Source organism: Tachysurus fulvidraco, chromosome 26, assembly GCF_022655615.1.
Source record: "Tachysurus fulvidraco isolate hzauxx_2018 chromosome 26, HZAU_PFXX_2.0, whole genome shotgun sequence".
In the NCBI taxonomy this organism is placed as follows: Eukaryota; Metazoa; Chordata; class Actinopteri; order Siluriformes; family Bagridae; genus Tachysurus; species Tachysurus fulvidraco.
Window position 1 is genome coordinate 9,903,095 of NC_062543.1, and position 18,905 is coordinate 9,921,999.

General features: G+C 35.0%; 1 protein-coding gene across 8 annotated transcripts in view; it reads left to right on the top strand.

The window, feature by feature from the left end:
- The window catches only part of fcho2 (FCH and mu domain containing endocytic adaptor 2), a 47,200-nt gene extending 29,421 nt beyond the window's left edge, over positions 1-17,779 (top strand). For 2 of the 8 annotated variants that reach the window (XM_047809112.1, XM_047809110.1), the window contains exons 16-28: positions 2,489-2,534; positions 2,769-2,854; positions 4,747-5,076; positions 6,603-6,718; positions 7,055-7,175; positions 7,406-7,465; positions 9,305-9,416; positions 11,874-12,029; positions 13,703-13,835; positions 14,121-14,320; positions 14,635-14,699; positions 14,817-14,981; positions 16,895-17,779. In XM_047809112.1, the coding sequence (XP_047665068.1) occupies positions 2,489-2,534; positions 2,769-2,854; positions 4,747-5,076; positions 6,603-6,718; positions 7,055-7,175; positions 7,406-7,465; positions 9,305-9,416; positions 11,874-12,029; positions 13,703-13,835; positions 14,121-14,320; positions 14,635-14,699; positions 14,817-14,981; positions 16,895-16,917 (1,613 nt within the window). In that variant the 3' untranslated portion in view covers positions 16,918-17,779. The remainder of the gene's footprint in view (positions 1-2,488; positions 2,535-2,768; positions 2,855-4,746; positions 5,077-6,602; positions 6,719-7,054; positions 7,176-7,405; positions 7,466-9,304; positions 9,417-11,873; positions 12,030-13,702; positions 13,836-14,120; positions 14,321-14,634; positions 14,700-14,816; positions 14,982-16,894) is intronic. The other 6 variants (XM_047809111.1, XM_047809113.1, XM_027168003.2 and 3 more) reach the window with 6 other exon arrangements.
- Positions 17,780-18,905: the final 1,126 nt, after the last annotated feature.

Below are 18,905 nucleotides of genomic sequence, written 5' to 3' on the forward strand. Positions count from 1 at the left end.
TCTTTAGTCTACTAAGTAAAACAGTATGTTCTTGGAATTCTACAAGGTCAGTTGATTGGGTTATAAAATGTGTGTTATGACACTGACAAGCTTGTTAACAAAGTATTCAGTTATCCCACTTTTTTCTTTGTTTTTGATGTGAGTTCTAGTGAAAATGCCATTTTTACAGACACACAATTCAGTTCAGGGTGACGATTCCAACCAAGATTCATGGGGCTTCACCAGGAAGAACCACAATGCACTGACTTGGCTTTGGTATAGAGGTTAAACATTGCCCTAGAAAGTCTCTCCCATACAGTTCCCTTGCACTGAAAGTGTCTTTGGTGGCATCTAATGGGGCATTACTTCCAATCGGATCTGGTTGTTAAATTTGAAAACCATCATCTAGTTTTTACCTCTATAACAAGTTTGTTATGGTTGAGCTATAGTCCTTCCCAGAAGTATCCTTCAAAATGCAGCTTTTGAACTACACCAAACATTTGTATTAACTAGCCTTTTTCAGTCTTTGTGCCTTTAGAAACCATAGATTCCTGTTTTTGTCCTTCATTTTCCCCAATCTAATTTTAAATGGGGAACTGACCTTTACCAGTACCTGCACTATTATGTATTGGAGTATTGACACATAATTGGTTGATTTTGAACATTTCAAATGAACAAATAGGCATAAATCAGAAACGGTGAAACAAGGCAGATAGATAGAGACTGAGAGCAAGATGGCAGTGTGTATAGATGCAGTAGCTTTGCACTCAGTTCAATGCTGAGTGTTTTAATTACCAACGCAAGTGCACTGATCAACAAAACAGAAAAAGTGCTCATAGCAACACAGAAACCCATGCAGGGCGATTACAAGTAAAATCTATTATTACAATGTAAACAAACTTGTACATTAACACTCCAGACTCCCCAGATGTAGTACCTTACAATAAGAAGCATATGACAAGAGAATGTACTGCTGTAATTGTTGCTGTTATAGATTTTGAAGATCTTATTCCATCTTCATCCCATTACAGAACGCTTGACTGACAAATGGATTCAGCAGATTTATTTTGTTTTATTTATTTATTTATTTGTTTGTTTGATTTGTTTGTTTTGGGGGTTCCAGGCAGTTTAGTGCCAAATTGTATATGCCTACAGTTTCTACCTCCATCAGGTCACACCTCACTCTCACCTGTGTCTCACTATATCATGTTCACATTTTAAGTTCTAGGTTTTCAGTGTCTCATGGTCAGGCTGTTCTTATAGTTATTTGTTGCTGTGTGTGCCAACAGCTCTATTCTGTACGCCTCTTGTCTTGTAATCACAGTTCATTGTGTGGTTCTTGGTTTTCACAGTTTATTTTGTTTTAGTTGTGCTATACGTAATAAATCATATGCGCTTGCGTTTGACTCCATCTTCATTCTGTGACACTTAACTGCAGAACCATCTCACTGTGGAGCTACTATAGTTACTCAAAGCACATTTTGTCAGACCGAGTGAGAAAACAAGAACAACTGCTGTGATTTGGTGAACAGCTTTTAGTGGTCAGGGATTTACTCTAAACTTTACTGATGTTTCACATATATCGGAGGATCGGTGTTGGTGGGTATTGGGGCAATGAAAGCCCCTGGCCCTGGCACAATACCCAAGTTGGCAAAGGAGTTCACTACAAGCTTTGCCAAGAATGTGGTATGTGGGCATGTGGTAGCCGAGTGGTTAAGGTGTTGGGCTACCAATCGGAAGGTTGTGAGTTCGATCCCAGGTCCACCAAGCTGCCCCTTTTGGGCCCCTGGCCCTTAACACTCAATTGCTCAATTGTATAAAAATGAAACAACGTAATATTAACGTAACGTAAGAGTGTCTGCCAAATGCAGGAAATGGAAATGAAATGTGCAAGCTGATTACAGTCCAATTGCACTCACAGCTAGTGCCTGGAGGTCCTACGGTCCACCCATATACAGCACTATACCCACAGAGACATAATTTGTATTAAAAACAGCAATGCAACTGCCCTTCACACTGTAGTTTCATTCTAAATAGTAAGTGACAGGATGCTACTTATTGACTGTTCTGTTTAACCTTCAGCAGAATGGTTGAAAAATTACACAACCTGGGTGTTAACCACCACTCGTGTCTATAGTTTAAGGACTTTTGGTGGAAGGAAGGAATATTTGGTGTAGTTTTGGGGTGGGGCAGTGTTGTTGAAGGTATTTGAATATAGAGGAGTTAAGTTGGTCGGGGATTGAGTGAGTGTAATCATTACATGTACAAGTACACTAAACCAGTGCAATGATATGAATGTCTATGTGAATAATATGAATGTTTTATATTCATAATATTTATATCTTATGGTATGAATGGACCATTACAGTTTCATACTGTATACCACACTTTGTTTGCAGCAGGCCCCAAAATATTTTCTGCCTTATAAGGGATTGAAGTGAACAGCTGTGAGGAAATTAAACAAACAATTTTGCTGCTCCTATTAACTAGAGTGCATTCTCTCCCTCAGATGATGAGTTGGGAAGGTCCAGAACACAGCAAGCGTCATATACAGAGTAAGGGTGTATCACATTTAAAATGGACAAAAACAAGATTTGTTTCCTTTTTTGGGCTTACTCAAGTTACCTATAACCTATTATAGAGTAAGCCAAAAGTAAGGGACTCTAACACTCAATTGAGTTTATTTTTTCATTTTTATTTTTACAGCATATAATAATCTATTATGAGCATAGCTAGAGGAGAAATATTCAGTGGTCTCAATATTTTTAATCACCAACTTTTTCTATTAGTAGACTGACCAGCAATGACCTGCTGTCTTTGGATCCATTTGGTCCCAATCTCTCTGGTGCCCCTTCCTCTGTGTCTTCCTCTGCAGGTAACACTGGTCATTTTCTGATAATAGTAATGATAATATTAATTAAAAAAAAATTGAGCACTAGCAGTCAAGAATGGAGATGTGTCCTCATACCTCTTGTGTGTCTAGTACACAAGGCTTTGCTCTGTGAGCAAACCAGTGATGTGCCCCTGATAATTTTATGGTGTTCATGCCATTTTTTTTTATGAAAGAATAAATATGTGAGGGTGAAAAAAAAACAAATATACAAAGAAAATACAATGTGCCAGAAATTAAATTTAGAATGAAGAAATGTAATATTGAATAGGTGTTTCTTGAGTTTCTAAGAGTGTCAGTCAATCTCTGTCTTCACAATATAAGACAGATCTTGATCATGTAAAATGTAGGATTAAAGGACCATGTCTGAAATGTCAGGTATTAGTATTGTGCATTTATCATTTATTTGCTGGCTTTTTTTCTATTGAAATATTCAATATGGGCTAGTACATCTTTGGCTAAATCGGCCTGTTATAAAAATAATATTTTGGGTTATTTATTTATCTATCTATCTATCTATTTATTTGTTTGTTTGTTTGCTTGTTTGTTTATTTATTTATTTGTTTGTTTGTTTGTTTGTTTTTTTAAAAAAGCTTTTGAAATAAAACAGAATTACCATAAGTCAGGAAATTCTGTTTTTACCCTCAAGTCAAGAGCACATAGTCTTTTAACCCACATTTTAATGCACATAACCGGATGGTAAGTCATTCGCTCTCTTCCTCCGTTTTTCAGTTTTTAGGAAATTGCCTTAATCTAAACCTAATGCATTATTGATATTGTGTCCATGCTGGTGAAAATGTCTTGCCTTTATTCGTCCTCAGCAGTTAACATTGGAGACTTAACACGGGCTTTAATGGTCCTGAAAACCTACCAAACAGTACTCTTATTATATCTGACTTCTGTCAAAATAGTTTGAACATCTCTTATGTTCATATGTCCATGGATTATAGTTATTCAGTTTTTGATTTTAATTTTCAGATTATTTTTATTCTGTTTATTTTCTAAACACTCCCTTTGAAAAGTGAGGACAGCAAAGAACATTCTCTTGTTTTTGCTATACACTAAAAACTTTTGGTTTTGAGATTAAAGGATGAATATGAGACAGCAGATCAGAATTTCAGCTTTCATTTCCTGATATAAATTCCTAAATATAAATGTGTTAATGAACAGATAAGTAATAAACTTACTTGCACATCCCTTGCTTATACTTTCAAGTTTGTAACCCTATATCACATTACTAAATTAAATGCTTTTCAAGGATGTTTTGCTTTTACATGTCAATACTTCCTGAGGAGCATTGAGTTTTATATTCGGTCTTGTTGGTAATTAAGATTCATATATATAAATAGAATTTATGTGTCTAGGTTGAACAAAAAGTGCATTTTGTTTATTGGCTAGTTGTTGTTCTTAATGTTTTAGTAATTTCACTATCCATTTTCCACTCAACCTGTTCATTTTTGTGATGAAACAGAATGCCTCCATTTAGTACTTACATTTTTGTTTTCAGCAGTAGGTTGTCTGTGGCAGTCGGTTATGGATAGTGTAAGGAGGTATTCAACTTTATGTGTATACTGAATACATTATTGATGGCCAAATCTGTCTCTTAATAATAATAACAGCTGCACATACATTTATTCATGACTTTTTTAGAGGGCAGTGGAAGTGAGCATACATCTCTCAAGAATCACCCATTCAGGGTATCATTTTAATTCCCCATCTAGACCTAAGCAGTCTTACTACTGTACTCTGGTTCATAGCTTGATTAATCCATATTTAATTGGCATCGATGGTTGTTTGAAGAGCCTGTGTTTCAGCTGTGAATAAAATTCCTCTATTGCTTTCTCCGTTGCTTGTTCCTCCCTCCTCTATAATCACAGAAGAGTTTTTCATTCCCATCCCCCCATCCCAACCCAGAGCCATGAGCACTCCTCCTTATCTCAAAAATCATGGGGATGCTGATACTCCCAACACCAGTATCGATCTACTTTCTTCTTGGACTCAGAACCAGTTGGTGGCTTTTGTGCCATTTGGTGGGCTAACCTGGGCTAACCAGGAAAGAGCTTGGACAGTGCCTATTTCCCACTATGCCAAAACCCCATCCAGCAAACCTGCAGATCCCTTTATTAGTATGGGCCAGAAGAAGGAAAGCACCCTGTCTTGGATGGAAGACCATGCCATGACACCAACAGCTGGCCATATGCAGGATGGTAATGCTAAAGAATAATTATGCAAAGCATGACAGCATTTTAGAGCACAAAGTAATGCTTTGTATGAATGAGTGATGCAATTAACATGGGTTCATAAATGTATACTAGATTGTAAGAAAGAAGAATGAAATAAATATGAACCAGAATTTTCTTATTATTATAGTTAGTAATATTATTATTATTAACAACAACAACAATAATATTAATAATAATAATAATAATAATAATAATAATAATAATTTAGAGATTATTAAAAACAGATTAGCTAGCTTATTGTTGCTACTGTCTAGAATAGACTGGGGACTGCTGCTGTTGCCAGTTTCGGGTGTGAACTTTAACTAGCTAATATTTTTTAGGGGCCAAAATGCAATCCTGCTGATTTGTTTAGTTATGTTAATGTTTTTTTATAATCATGTTGTAATATATAGTTCATACTATATAATTTTTTTGTTGTTACTTTTTTGCATTTGGTTCTTATTTCTTGTTTTTTTTTTTTTGTTTGTTTGTTTGTTTGTTTGTTTTTTCAATTAACTTGCACTGTAAAAAAAAAAATGTTGCCTTGTAATTTTGCATGTTCTGGTTTGTCCAATTTTCTAAGGTTTGTTTGTTTTCTTTTGTTTGGCAAGATTGTGACCAATGACTGTATACAGTATTTGAGTGGGCTCATAAGGGTGGGTAAAAGTGAACCCAAAATGAGTCCCTCTCATGATTTATTAGTTTTAACCCTTTCCATGTCTTTGTTACTAATTGTAACATAAGCCAAACTTACATTTTAAGTTGCATTCCAAAAAATAATTGATATTACTAGAAGAGTTGCACATACGAAGGAACGTAACATATTATTAATGTTTGCCATGGCATCTTCTTTTGAGCATTAATTCTGCTGAAAAAATGATCCTGTTTTAGTCCCATGCATGCCCTAAGTTTTATCTATGGTTGAATTTCATTTACATTACAATTCTTTTCACTAAAACAAAAGTGACCAGTCTGATCTTGTCTTAACCTACATTGAGCAGTATCTTCCACAGATACAGATACAGGCATGTCATGATAATAGTCAACAATAATTATAAAGTTGTATCCATAGGGTATTCCCAAATATATCAAGGCACATTCAACCTCTAGCACTAATCTTATATAGTGAGCATGTCAGAGCCTTATCACGTGTCAGTAAAGCAAAGGTTTCTAGCATAAGTGGGAGAAATTACGAAATCATTTTCATTTACATAGCGAGCTTTATATTTGCTTATATATAGGTGATTTGATAAATGGCACATACACATGTGAATATACAGACATTTCTGAAACTTGTATACACAACTTTAGTAAATGACTGATAAATGCGGCTTATTGGGAATTAATGGCATCATATTGTCCACTCATATATACAGACATTGGTTCAGATTCAGGTACTCTGATGCATGCTTGTGTAATATTTTGCATTTACAAGTGTTGCCTGTTTTCTAGTTTGCGCCAACACTGAAACTCCTTATTTTACATCTATTTTATCTATTTGTTCTGCATAGTTCCACCCTCTAACAGACCTACAACCCCTTTGGGCACAGCAGCTATAGTTCCTCCTCCTCGACCCTCATCGCGGCCTAAACTGCCTGCGGTCAAACTGAGTGGCATCAATGAGATTGTGGGTACTTTTCTATTTTAATTTAATGATGTGGTGTTATTTTACCATCTTTAAATGTCAGCTGTAAAAAATTAGCTAAACTTTAAATACGCAGTCTTCCTCAGATATTTGAATGATTACAGCACCTTGAAAAAAATCCCACACTTTGGTCATTACAAATAAGTTATTAGCTATAACATTGCATTCATTTATTTTCTATGGTGTTTGGAGAACTGGTATGTTAATTGTTATATTTAATGTGCTTGCTAATTAAATCTCATTTTAATTAATTAAATCTCTAAATATCTTTTTAGATCATTCAAATTTGTTTACCTCTTGTTTTGTTTCATAAAAAAGGCACGTCCGTTCAGCCCTTCTGTGGCAACCAACTCTAGTCCTGCACCTCTAGCACGGGCCGAAAGCTCCTCCTCTCTGAGCTCTAATGCCTCACTGAGCGCGAGTAACACTCCCACCATCGGTGAGAAATCCATTCCCACTCATTCCTTGGTAAAATACATTACATCTATCATAAAATCACACGGAAAGAAAGATTCTCAGGAAAGCAACCTCACATGTCCGTCATCAATTCTTTTACTCATAAATCTGGCTGTACATACATTCACTACATTCACACTCATCTATGGGTTTCATCATTGCTTTTCTTTGAATTTTTGGTTTGGATTTCATCTTTTTCATCGATGGTGTTAGAGGATGATGTGTTTGTGGCGAAACTGCCAACATTTGAGAAGAGGTGTGAAACCCCTGCAGGTAACATACATTATGCTGCGGAATGGAAAAGTTCATTTTAACTTACAAACTAACTCTATTGACTCCTCATTGATCAGGCATTTCAAGTGACCTTTACTAAATATCCTCATTGCTGCTTAATTCCATTCTTTTCATTTGTCCGTGCTGTGTTTAACATCTTTCTTTGGTTTGAGCATGATATTGAATGCCATACAATTATGTGGTTTGAATTGTTTCATATTTCCAAATAAATACGTTATGATTCACAAGTAAATGTAGAGAGATTCAAAGAAATTGAACAAATCCATAACTAAATAGAATGCGATCTACAAATATGTCACAAATTCACAAGCTAAAAAAATTTGATTTGCAAATAAAAAGAACTCTCAGCCTTGCAATTCATTCTTGGAGCTCCTTTTGCAAATAGGTATATTTTATCCACAGCCTACTCAAGCCAATGTAATAAGGGCAACATTGTACTGACCATTCGTAAGAGTTGTATAAGCAAAACCTAAAATTTCACTGATGATTTCCTGAGGTTATCCAAGCTTCAGAAAGTTATTTAATCTGTCTCTTGATATTTGGATTCTTCCATATCCATGTGGTCTTTCAGTCTCCACCACATTTGCCGGGTGTCGTTGCGCTGATAAGTAAGAGAAAGTCCATCAGATCGCACTAAATCCAGGCAGTAAACACTAATTTTGTGACAGCAAACAAATTGCACATCTTCAGTGTCCTGAAACAGATGTTCCAGTGTAAGATTTACTCTAGAAAGTACTCTGTGAAGAACTTGCCATATCACATAGTTTTTCAATTCATTAAAACACAAACACGTGTAAATTTGTTCAATGTATTAAAAAAACTATATTCATAATGGAATATTAGCCTAATGATTAGTGGTAACTAAGAAAAGATATTTTTAAAAAATTCTATATAACTATGGCAAGCTACACCATGACGTGAATGTGGCCATTTAAGTCACCTTGAAATTTTTTTAAATCTTATTTTGTGTAATTTATATAAGATTCTTTCAGTAGGATTCATAGTAAAAATATTACTCTCTTTTTTTGTTGTTTTAAATTACACACTAACATACAAACCAATGGTCAGATAATAACAATTTAAGTTTCATGAGTCTTAACTAGGCAAAAAAAAAAATTTCTTAATATGTAATAAAACATCATTTGTCAGATGCACATTTATTATTGATTAGTGGTCATAAAGACTAGTGACTCACAGAGTCACTAGTCCAGCCAGAAATTGTTAGACCGGTAACTTTTAAGGTTCATGAGCTGATCTGTTTAGAGAATGTAAACATAAACATCAGTGGCTGCTCTAATTGGACAACACTGATTACCATGTGCTTTGGCATGCAGCTTGTGATGATAACACTTTCTTTCTGATGCCATCTTTGTGCGAATTTTGCATCTTTGTACATCTTTGTCTTGTAACCCCACCAAACTAAGTTTATTGCAAAATCAAAACTAGGGTTTTGCTGTGGATTCAATAACAATGCAGGAACAATCGATTAAAACATATTTTCCTTCAAAGTAAGAATTTCTTAACCACTAATGTTGCTTATTTTTGCGATTTGATGGTTAAAGCCACTCGCCTATCAGGATTCCTCCTGATCAGCCATGTTGGAGAGCCTTAATAATACACAGGTTTGGTTCAATATGAATCTATTCCTCCTGGATAGGGCAAGAACGTGCAACCATTGGTCAGATCAATGTGGCTGTTATCCGATTGTCTTGAGTCGATTTGGAAACATGAAACAATTTACACTGTATGTTTTATTTCTGTATAAGTATTTTGGATTTTTCCTGTTATGATCCTTTTTTTGCTCTTCTATGCTTCTAGGGACATCTCGTGGACCCAGCCCTGTCACGTTAGCATCCCAGGATTCACTTCCCATTGCTGTTGCATTCACAGAGTCAATTAATGCATACTTCAAAGGAGCTGATCCCAGCAAGTGAGTTCTTATGTTTTAGATGTAATTTGTACTCTACACTTGAAACAGTGACTATGAGAGTCTGTATTCACTGCTCATATAATTAAAAAAAATCATTCTTTTGTACTTATTTTTCATACCATGTTAAAAAAAACCCATATTTATTGAATGCATTGTAGATAAAGATGATGTTTTCTAATCTAACAAAAATACACATTTGGAGACTTGCTGTGACCATATTTTAATACCTTGGATTGATTATGAATTTTCTTTTAGCTATTAAAAAAGTATACTGCTATACTAATATACACATTAGTGAGGTTTGCCTTTTCAAATATTATCTTTTTGTTCACTTAACTAGCTCACACTATATATTACCAGACAGAGGGTTGTAGCTTTTGTATTTAGTTATAAATATAAACCAAATCAAAACATTTCAAAATAATGTTCTTGATATATTTGGGGTTGTGATGCCAAATGCCAGTGCACATATGATTAGGTTTCATTATGTTTAGGTAAGTTTATTTTGTTTTATGTTCTTACTGACGTGAAAAAAGTCATTCTTGTATTCTAAGTCAGGGGTATTCAATTAAAATTCAAAGAGGTCCAGTTACTAAAATTTCTTCCCAGCAAAGGTCCGGATCTTATATTGTCACTTAAAATAGTGTACCCTCATGTTAATAAAATCAATAATGCACATACATTTCTATATAATTTATTGTTAAATTTCAAGTGTTTTCAAAGTCTGAACTTGTATGGCACTTGAATGGAAAACAATACTGTAGTTGTCTTTACTACATGTCAAGTAACAGACAACAGACACTGAATTTCTTCTGAATAAAATAAATAAAAAGTGCAAACACAGCTTTGTGCAGCCTGAACTTAGGGCCTATATTTCAAGTAATGTAAAACATTCAGAATCTTCTGAATAAAATAAAAGTGCTTTTAATCTTTAAGAAAAAAATTAAACAAAAGACTTTTGAGCTGCCCCTTTTTTAAACATGAACTACATTTAATAACACAGGAACCTTAGGCAAAAAAACATTTCAAGTAAAACAGTAGAGGGCAGAATTTACTATATAAAAGAAAAGTGCAGAGCTTTGAGCAGCTCCCTTTTTCCTCTCTCCTTTCCACCTCTCCTTACTCCTTTTCCATCTTCCGTTCCTAGTGAGAGAAATGGTCATGTAACTGTCCTGCCAGCAGTTTGAATCTTAATTGTCCTGCCGGCGTAATTATGTGCATTACTGCCACCTTCTGCTCTGGAGTATAGAACAGAAACAATCTGTTTTTGGCTTGGCTTTTGATGACGCTCCTGTCGTAATAACTAGATTATTTGCGCATGAACGAAATATGTCACTCGGTCCGGATCCGGACTGCGGTCCACCATTTGGTGATCCCTGTTCTAAGTTATAACATTTTCAGTTCAATATATATATGTACAGCATTGTCTCAAAGCATCTTTACAGAAGTATAGAAACAGAATTCAAAAAATGAAAGTTTAAAAATGAATTACCAAAAGTTAGAAAGCAGTAATGCTAAACATACATAATCCTGTTATTCATGAAGTGATCAATGAGGGGTAAACAAAACTTTTTTTTTTTTTTTTTTACTGCTAATTTTAATAAAAGTGACATAACGACATCTTTGTTATTTAATTACAGGAAAAATTAAGCTTTTCCAATGTCTTGGTAACATAACAAAATACACTTATACCAGATTTGGTATACTTAGATTTGGAAAATAAATATTTAATTTAAATGTATTTTATTTTAGTTAGTTTTTAAAAAATGAAATTCTAAGATTATGATGCTTTTGTAACATTAAAATAAACCGTGTTTAATTATTTTGTCGCTCAAAATATGCGTCATAACTCCCGACTTGCGAAATCCGACATACAGAAACAGACCCATTTTTGGCTTGCTGCAGCCAGCAAGTTAAAATTTTGATTGAATATGAAGAGGACTCAATTAGACATTGAACATTTTATTTGAAAGTAACCTTCAACCCAGCGTCTTTTTTTGTTAAAGTTAGTTCAAACTGTTCAAAATATTTTTGTTTGATTGCAGAAATAATATTTTTACTCGGTAGCAGTTCATTGATTTCATAAATGCAACACACTACAATTTTTTTTCTATACCTTCCATAAAGGTAAAAAACGATATATGCAGTGTTCTCTTCATTTTAGATTTCAAAAGGCTCCAAATGGCTCTTTGAGTGCCGACCCCTGACTTATACCAATGGAGTGCTACTGGCATTATTAAACCAAGAGGTTCTTGCTGTAATGTAACAATAATTTGGTTTAATATGTGAAATAAAATGCCATTAATGAGGATATTACAAAATGTCTACCTTTTATGTGAATCTAAAAATAAGGTATACCAGTATTATACTAAGCACACATTTACGATAGCTAACTAAAATCATTTAATGCAGTTTATGTAAGAATTTAGATAAATTGAGCTTTTTCCTGTTTTTTAGGTGCATAGTGAAGATCACAGGAGACATGACGCTTTCCTTTCCCAGTGGTATCATTAAGATCTTCACATCCAGCCACTCTCCAGCTATACTCAGCTTCAGACTCAGAAACACAAGCAAACTGGAGCAGATACTACCAAATCAGCATCTTCTACACAGGTGCGTGTGTACGTGCTCTCATGCTTGAGTAGTGGACACCGGAATGATCCCCCCTGTTTTCTTACCAGTTTTGATGCATAAAAAAAGACTTAAATAATTGCTTGCCAGTTGTTGCGCTGATTGATGGGAGACAATATTTTTCTCACCCAGAGGGAACAGATCATTTTGGATGGTTGTGGCTTTGTTGGGATTTGACATCATAGTCTCCTCATGATGGGGTGAAAGCATTTATATTGCTTTCACTTTGGAGGCAGAATGACATAATACTAATCATAGTAACCTACTTACTAATCATAAAGGCCCACAGTCATGTTCTCTTGTTTTCATGATGTGAATATGACCTGCAACATTTGGAATATACTGTACTTATTATGGATAAAATGAATAATATAATTATTTTAGAATGTTCACAAACACAAAATACGACACCAGCTGGCATCATGTCAGTGATTCTGTTGTAACACAGGTGAGAGTGTTGACAAGGACAAGGCTGGAGATCACTTGGTCATGATGATTAAGTTAGAATAATAGACCAGAAGCTTTAAATAGAGAGTGCTGCTTTAAATAATTGTTCTTCCTCTGTTATCCATGGTTACCTGCAAGGAAATAAGTGCAGTCATCATTGCTTTGCACAAAAAGAGATTCACAAGCAAGAATATTGTTGGTAGTAAGATTGCACCTAACTCAACCAAAACCATCATTAAGAACTTCCAGGAGAGAGGTTCAATGTTGTGAAGAAGGCTTCAGGGTGCAAAACAAAATAGAAAATCCAGCAAGCATCAGGGCCATTTCCTAAAGTTGATTCACCTGCCGAATCGGGGACCACCAGTGCAGAGCTTGCTCAGGAATGGCAGCAGGCAGGGGAGAGTGCATCTGCACACAAGAAGGGCAGCAAAGAAGCCACTACTCTTCAGGAAAAAGTCAGACTGATATTCTGAAAAAGGTAAAGGGATTGGATTGTCTGATTGACTGGGGAAAGTCATCCTCTCTAATGAATCTCCATCTTGATTGTTTGAGGTATCCGGAATTTTGTCTGGGGAAGAAAAGGTGAGCATCAGTCCTGTGTCATGTCAAAAGCAAAGCCTTCTGAGACTATTCATGTTTGAGGTTGCTTCTCAGCCATGTTTGGGGTTGCTTCCCACTTAAGAAAGGTTTCTCGGAGAGCAACTTCTTCAAGCCATCCAAGAATGGTTTGGTGACAAATAATGCCTTTTAATAACAAAAATAGCTCGGGGAACAAAATATGTACATTTTGTCAGACATTATGAGAATTAATATTTGTGTCATTATTAAAAGTTTTGGGCAAGGCTGTACATTGAGGTTTATAAATTTGGACATAAAGTAGTTAGTTATTCTGGCTGTATATGAGCTCAACACAGACTATCTGATGTAATTTACATCTAATTATTTGCATCCAGATCAGGTGCAGACTGTGGGAATGAAATCAATATTGAGAAATTAAAAGAAGTGCTATTTAGGATTTGCAATGTAGGATTTAATTCAAGTAAAGTAAGTCAACAACATTAGGTATGGCCAAATCAAAGTTGCATTGTTTCATGCTGCACCAGTGACTGTAAACTTTTAAGTAATTCATTTAAAAAAACGGCTCTCTAATCCTTTTTTGTTTTGGCTATATTTGTAAGACAAATGTGTTTTGTATGTGTTTCGTGTAGTGAGACCTGCCAGAATGACACTAATGCTAAAGATTTCTGGATGAATATGCCTGCACTGACGGCATATCTCAGGAAGGCTTCAGAACAGAACCCAACCTCTTCTTACTACAATGTCGACATCCTGAAGTACCAGGTATACACCGGTTGCTGTATTGTGCATAAGACCAATAATATGTCTGTTTGCTTGAGGATCCATTTATCTGTCTTTTGGTCAAAGTGTTTATAAATTTTAGACTGTTGTGCACACAGTACACTTTGCAGCAGTACCACATATGGCAGCCAGTTGTACGATTTTGCTAACTAAAGTGAAATGCAAAGAATTTTTAAAAAATGGTTTCTAAAACTTTGTTTCTGAGATTGCAGTGTAAGGTATCCATCCATTACCACTTTAATTCTCTTGGACATTCATCACCCGTAGGTGTCTTCTAATGGGATTCAGTCAACACCACTAAACCTGGCAGTATACTGGAAGTGTGCACAGAGCACTACAGACCTGCGGGTGGACTACCACTACAACCCTGAGGCCATGCAGCCACCTGGACCACTCTGTAGCGTGCAGGTCCTCGTACCTGTCAGCGGTGGTGTCACCAACATGCATTCGCTCCCCAGTGCCATTTGGTAAGGCACAGGAATACACCAAATCTTAGTTCTAATTAATATAATCTCTCTCTTTCTCTTTTAATCACTCACTGGCTAATATAATGTGGAATTCTAAAAGATAATCAAAATATATATGAAGTTTTGTAGGCTGGGTGCACAAATTTGTAGGCTTAATTTGCCCAGATGCAAAAATGACTTTTGTCTTATAATTTCTGAAGCATTCATATCATTCTGACAGATATTACTGAGGAAACATCTTTTGATATTATATAAATTATAATATTGAATATACAACTGATTTTCCTACAATTTTTTTTTTTGGTTTGTTTCAGGAATCCAGACCAATGTAAGTTGTTATGGAAGCTGAATGACCTCTCTGAGAAGTCTGAAAATGAAGGTATGAATGTTGCTTAGATATTGTGTCCTTGCTTATACATCCACCATAAATTTAAGCAAATAAATTATTGCTTAAAATCTTGTGTACTAGAAAATGATTTATTTTTGTGTGTTTCAGGTTCTGGATCTATGAGGGCAAAGTTTGAGCTCTCAGATGGCCCCTCAATTCCAGCCACTCTGGCTGTTCAGTTCTTTAATGAGGGTAGTACTACCTCTGGAGTAGATATGGACCTGGTTGGATCCGGATATCGACTCTCTCTCAATAAGAAGAGATTAGTTTCTGGTAAAAGACTAATAAGACAAAAATCTTCATATAAATTCATATAAATTGTTGAATATTTAGTTATTGCTCTGCTCCTTCCCCTAGTGGTATTTTAATGTACACACATTAATAATAACAGGAATATATTAGATCTTATGTGTGTAACATAAACATAACATACAGTTAGGCCCAGAAATAGGTGGACAGTGACACAATCTTCATGATTTGGACTATGCATGCCACCACATTGGATTTAAAAATAAAAAACTGAGACGCAATTGAAGGCCAGACTTTCAGGCTTAATTAGAGAGGTTGAACAAAAATATCCAATGAAACGTTTAGGAATTGCAACCATTTTAATACAGTCACCTCATTTCAGGGACCCAAAAGTAACATGACAAATTAACATTACTGTAAACAAAATTTTATTGAAAATCTTTTGGAGCCAATGACTGCCCGATGTCTTGAACCCATGGACATCACTAAATGCTGGGTTTCCTCCTTTGTGATGCTTTGCCAGAGCTTTTTTTGCAGCTGTCTTCAATTGTTGCTTGTTTGTGGGACTTTCTGTCTTAAGTTTTATCTTAAGCAAATAAAATGCATGCTCGATTGGGTTGAGATCTGGTGATTGACTTGGCCATTGCAGAAAATATATGCAGAATATTGCTTTTGCAGTATATTTTGGGTATATATGTCCAATCAACCTTGCAGCATTTAGCTGAATCTGGGCAGAAAGTATATCCCTATACACTTTCGAATTCATCCGAGTGCTTCTGTCTCCTGTCACATCATCAACAATCACTAGTGACCCAGTGCCACACATTAATAATAACAGGAATATAATAGATATGCTATGTGTGTAATGTATGCCCATGCCATCACACTGCCTCCACCATGTTTTACAGAGGATATGTTTTCGGATCATGAGCTGTTCCAACCTTCTCCATACTTTCTTTTTCCCATCATTCTGGTACAGGATGATCTTAGGTTTATCTGCCCAAAGAATGCTGTTTGAGGCTGATTAATGGTTTGGACTTTGTGGTGACCCTCTGTATTTGCTCTCATAAAGTTTTCTTTATGGTAGACTTAGATACTGGTACATCTACTTCCTGCAGAGTGTTCTTCACTTCGGTGGACGTTGTGAAGGGGTTTTTCTTCTGTTTCACTTCCATTGAGAGTTTGACCACATGTTGGGATTTACAGCAACAGCTTCCAAACAGAAATGCCACAGCTAGAATCAGTTTCAGACCAGGGCTATCATAACTGTCTAAATAACCTACCATTCAAAACTCTAAACAGATCCAAAGTGCTTTAGGTGTTTGTTTTGCTTAATATTATTTTTCAATAGCGGCTCTGTGCCTTATACAGTATTCTTCGCTTAAGTATTGGTTGTTTTAAATTATATTTTAACCAGTGGGAAGATGGAGATAGTACATTATTTACATTATTTACATTTTTATCTGCTTAATTGATGATGGATTCAGGAGGGAACAGCCCAAAACCACTTTTGAGGCAGTAGTCCAATTACTTTTGGTCCCTTGAAAAAGTGGCAGCTACATATTAAGGAGCTGTAATTCCTATGTGGTAGCCTAGTAGTTAAGATGTTGGACTACCAATCGGAAGGTTGTGATTTCAAATCCCAGATCCACGAAGTTGCCCCTGACAAGGCCCGTAACCCTTAATTGCTCAGGTGTATAAATGAGAAATAAAATGTAATTTGCTCTGGACAAGAACGTCTGCCAAATGCCGTAAATGTAAATGAAAGTCTGCACTTTAAGACAATTTTAATTATGTAACTGTATATTGTATATGTTTTTGAATAACAAAACTTGTCAGTGTCTAAATATATATATATGAACCTAACTGTTAATTCTGTGAGAAAATATGTTTTAGTGAGTTATTAAATTACTTTTTTGTGTATGGGTATGTTACAGGGCGTTATATGGCAGACTGCTGAGATGTCAAAGATGAGGCACATTCGATCCATCTGCTGAAGAATAAAAGGACTACTTTTCATTGGCATCTTCTCACTGCACAGCAGAGGTTAAATGGAAGGTGAAACAAACGGATTGTTACCCTGATGGCTCCTCTTATGCATTTATTCTAATCATTCTGAACTATACTTAAATCCAACTAAATGTACCTTTTTGGGGAAGAAAGAACTTTTTACTACATTTTTATTACTGTAGCACTGAAAATCAAACACTGTCAGAAAAAGAAAAGAAAAAAAAAAACTAATAAAGAAAGCCAATAAGGAATGTCTGAATACTGAAAAATTATAAAATCAAAACTAATAATTTTATATTTTTCGATTTATTTTGACTTCTTTAGAAGGTTTGCTTTTATGTATAGATAAATTTGAATATGACAATACGACACAAATATACAGTGTAAAACAAAATGAAAAGGAAAAATACAGTATATCTGCACTAACAATCTTCCAGGCCATTTATATAGACATTAACCTCTTAGTTGTTTAGTTTATTTTCTAAACATAACTTTGAACATAACAGATAAATTGTTAATGAGGGAAATAAATGCCTCAGGAACGTGAACATTTTGTGGTTCTGTCCTAAAAGTTATTCTTCCACGACAGGCCTGAGGTCCTTGAATAAAATCCATGTAGCATTATTTATTGTTCTCTAGGATTCTACCAAGCTTCACAGCTGTGGATGTACATTTAAAAAACAAGCCCTTAGGTGGCTGCGATTTTTGATTCCTCACAGTAAATGAAGGTATAAGCTATTAAATCAATTATGTGATTTATGTTGAGTTTTTAAATTCACTGTCAAGAATTCTCGTCCGTTTTGGAGTAATTTTCAACAACAACAACAACAAAAAAGAAAACCAAAACCTTGAAAACTGCCCTTAGTGCCTATTTTCTAACAAACTTGATTTCTACTATTACAAGCTTATCTTTGTTGCTAATTCTGTTTTATATATTTTACTGGGACATTAAAGGGAAAATAGACATAAATGACCGCTATATATGAATTATTGGTAATTCTTTAAAAGAAAACAAAAAAAAAAAAAATCAATGGTAATATGTGTTCTGAATATGTAGCCCCTTAAATACGATTCCAGCTTAAAATGTGACAGACCTAAAACATTAAACTTTGTATATTTTATGATGGTTTCAATCTCCCCACACATGTTGATGTTTAGTCATCTTTTTGGACCTTGAGTTTTAATATTCTATAATACACACTATACTGTCTTGCCCTTAAAATACAGATGTGATCATCTAATGCTTCTTTAACCAGCCATGTTTGCTTACTAATATTCATCTATGGATTTTTGCTGTAGTTGAGTAGTCCTACATGCAATTAATTACTGAATCACTAGGAATTAGATTACCCAAATATTCCAACATACACAAAAGCACTGAGAAATTATAGCGGAAATGAGATTGAATTTGCCCCATCTCCAATTTCTCTTCTAATGTTTCCTAGACACAGGGCAGGCTACCATAACTGTTTAAATAACTTACCATTTAAAACTGCTAAACAGATCCAAAGTGCTTTAAGGGGCTGTACAGTGTTTGTTTTGTTTACTATTATTTTTTAATAGCGGCTCTGTGCCTTATATTCTCCGCTTAAGGGTCAGTTGTTTTAAGGGCTATTTTAACCAATGGGAAAATGGAGATAAATAGACCCTAAATAATACAAAGGAATGTTTGATATGTACTAAAAATTTAAATGTGTAATGTTCAAATGTGTAACATTCTAGGGAAGTTTTAGTCTTTTTAACAGCAATATCTTTTTCCAAAAGATAATCTTTAATGATGTAACTAGACAGAATTAAAATAAAATCCTAATCTTTACTGTTTTATTGGAAATAATAAAGATGTATGTTATTGTATTGAAAAATAATAAAATGGCATTGGGCATTTCATGTGGAGGCAGATATTAACCAGTGGACATTAGGGTCAAAACTGAATTGTGT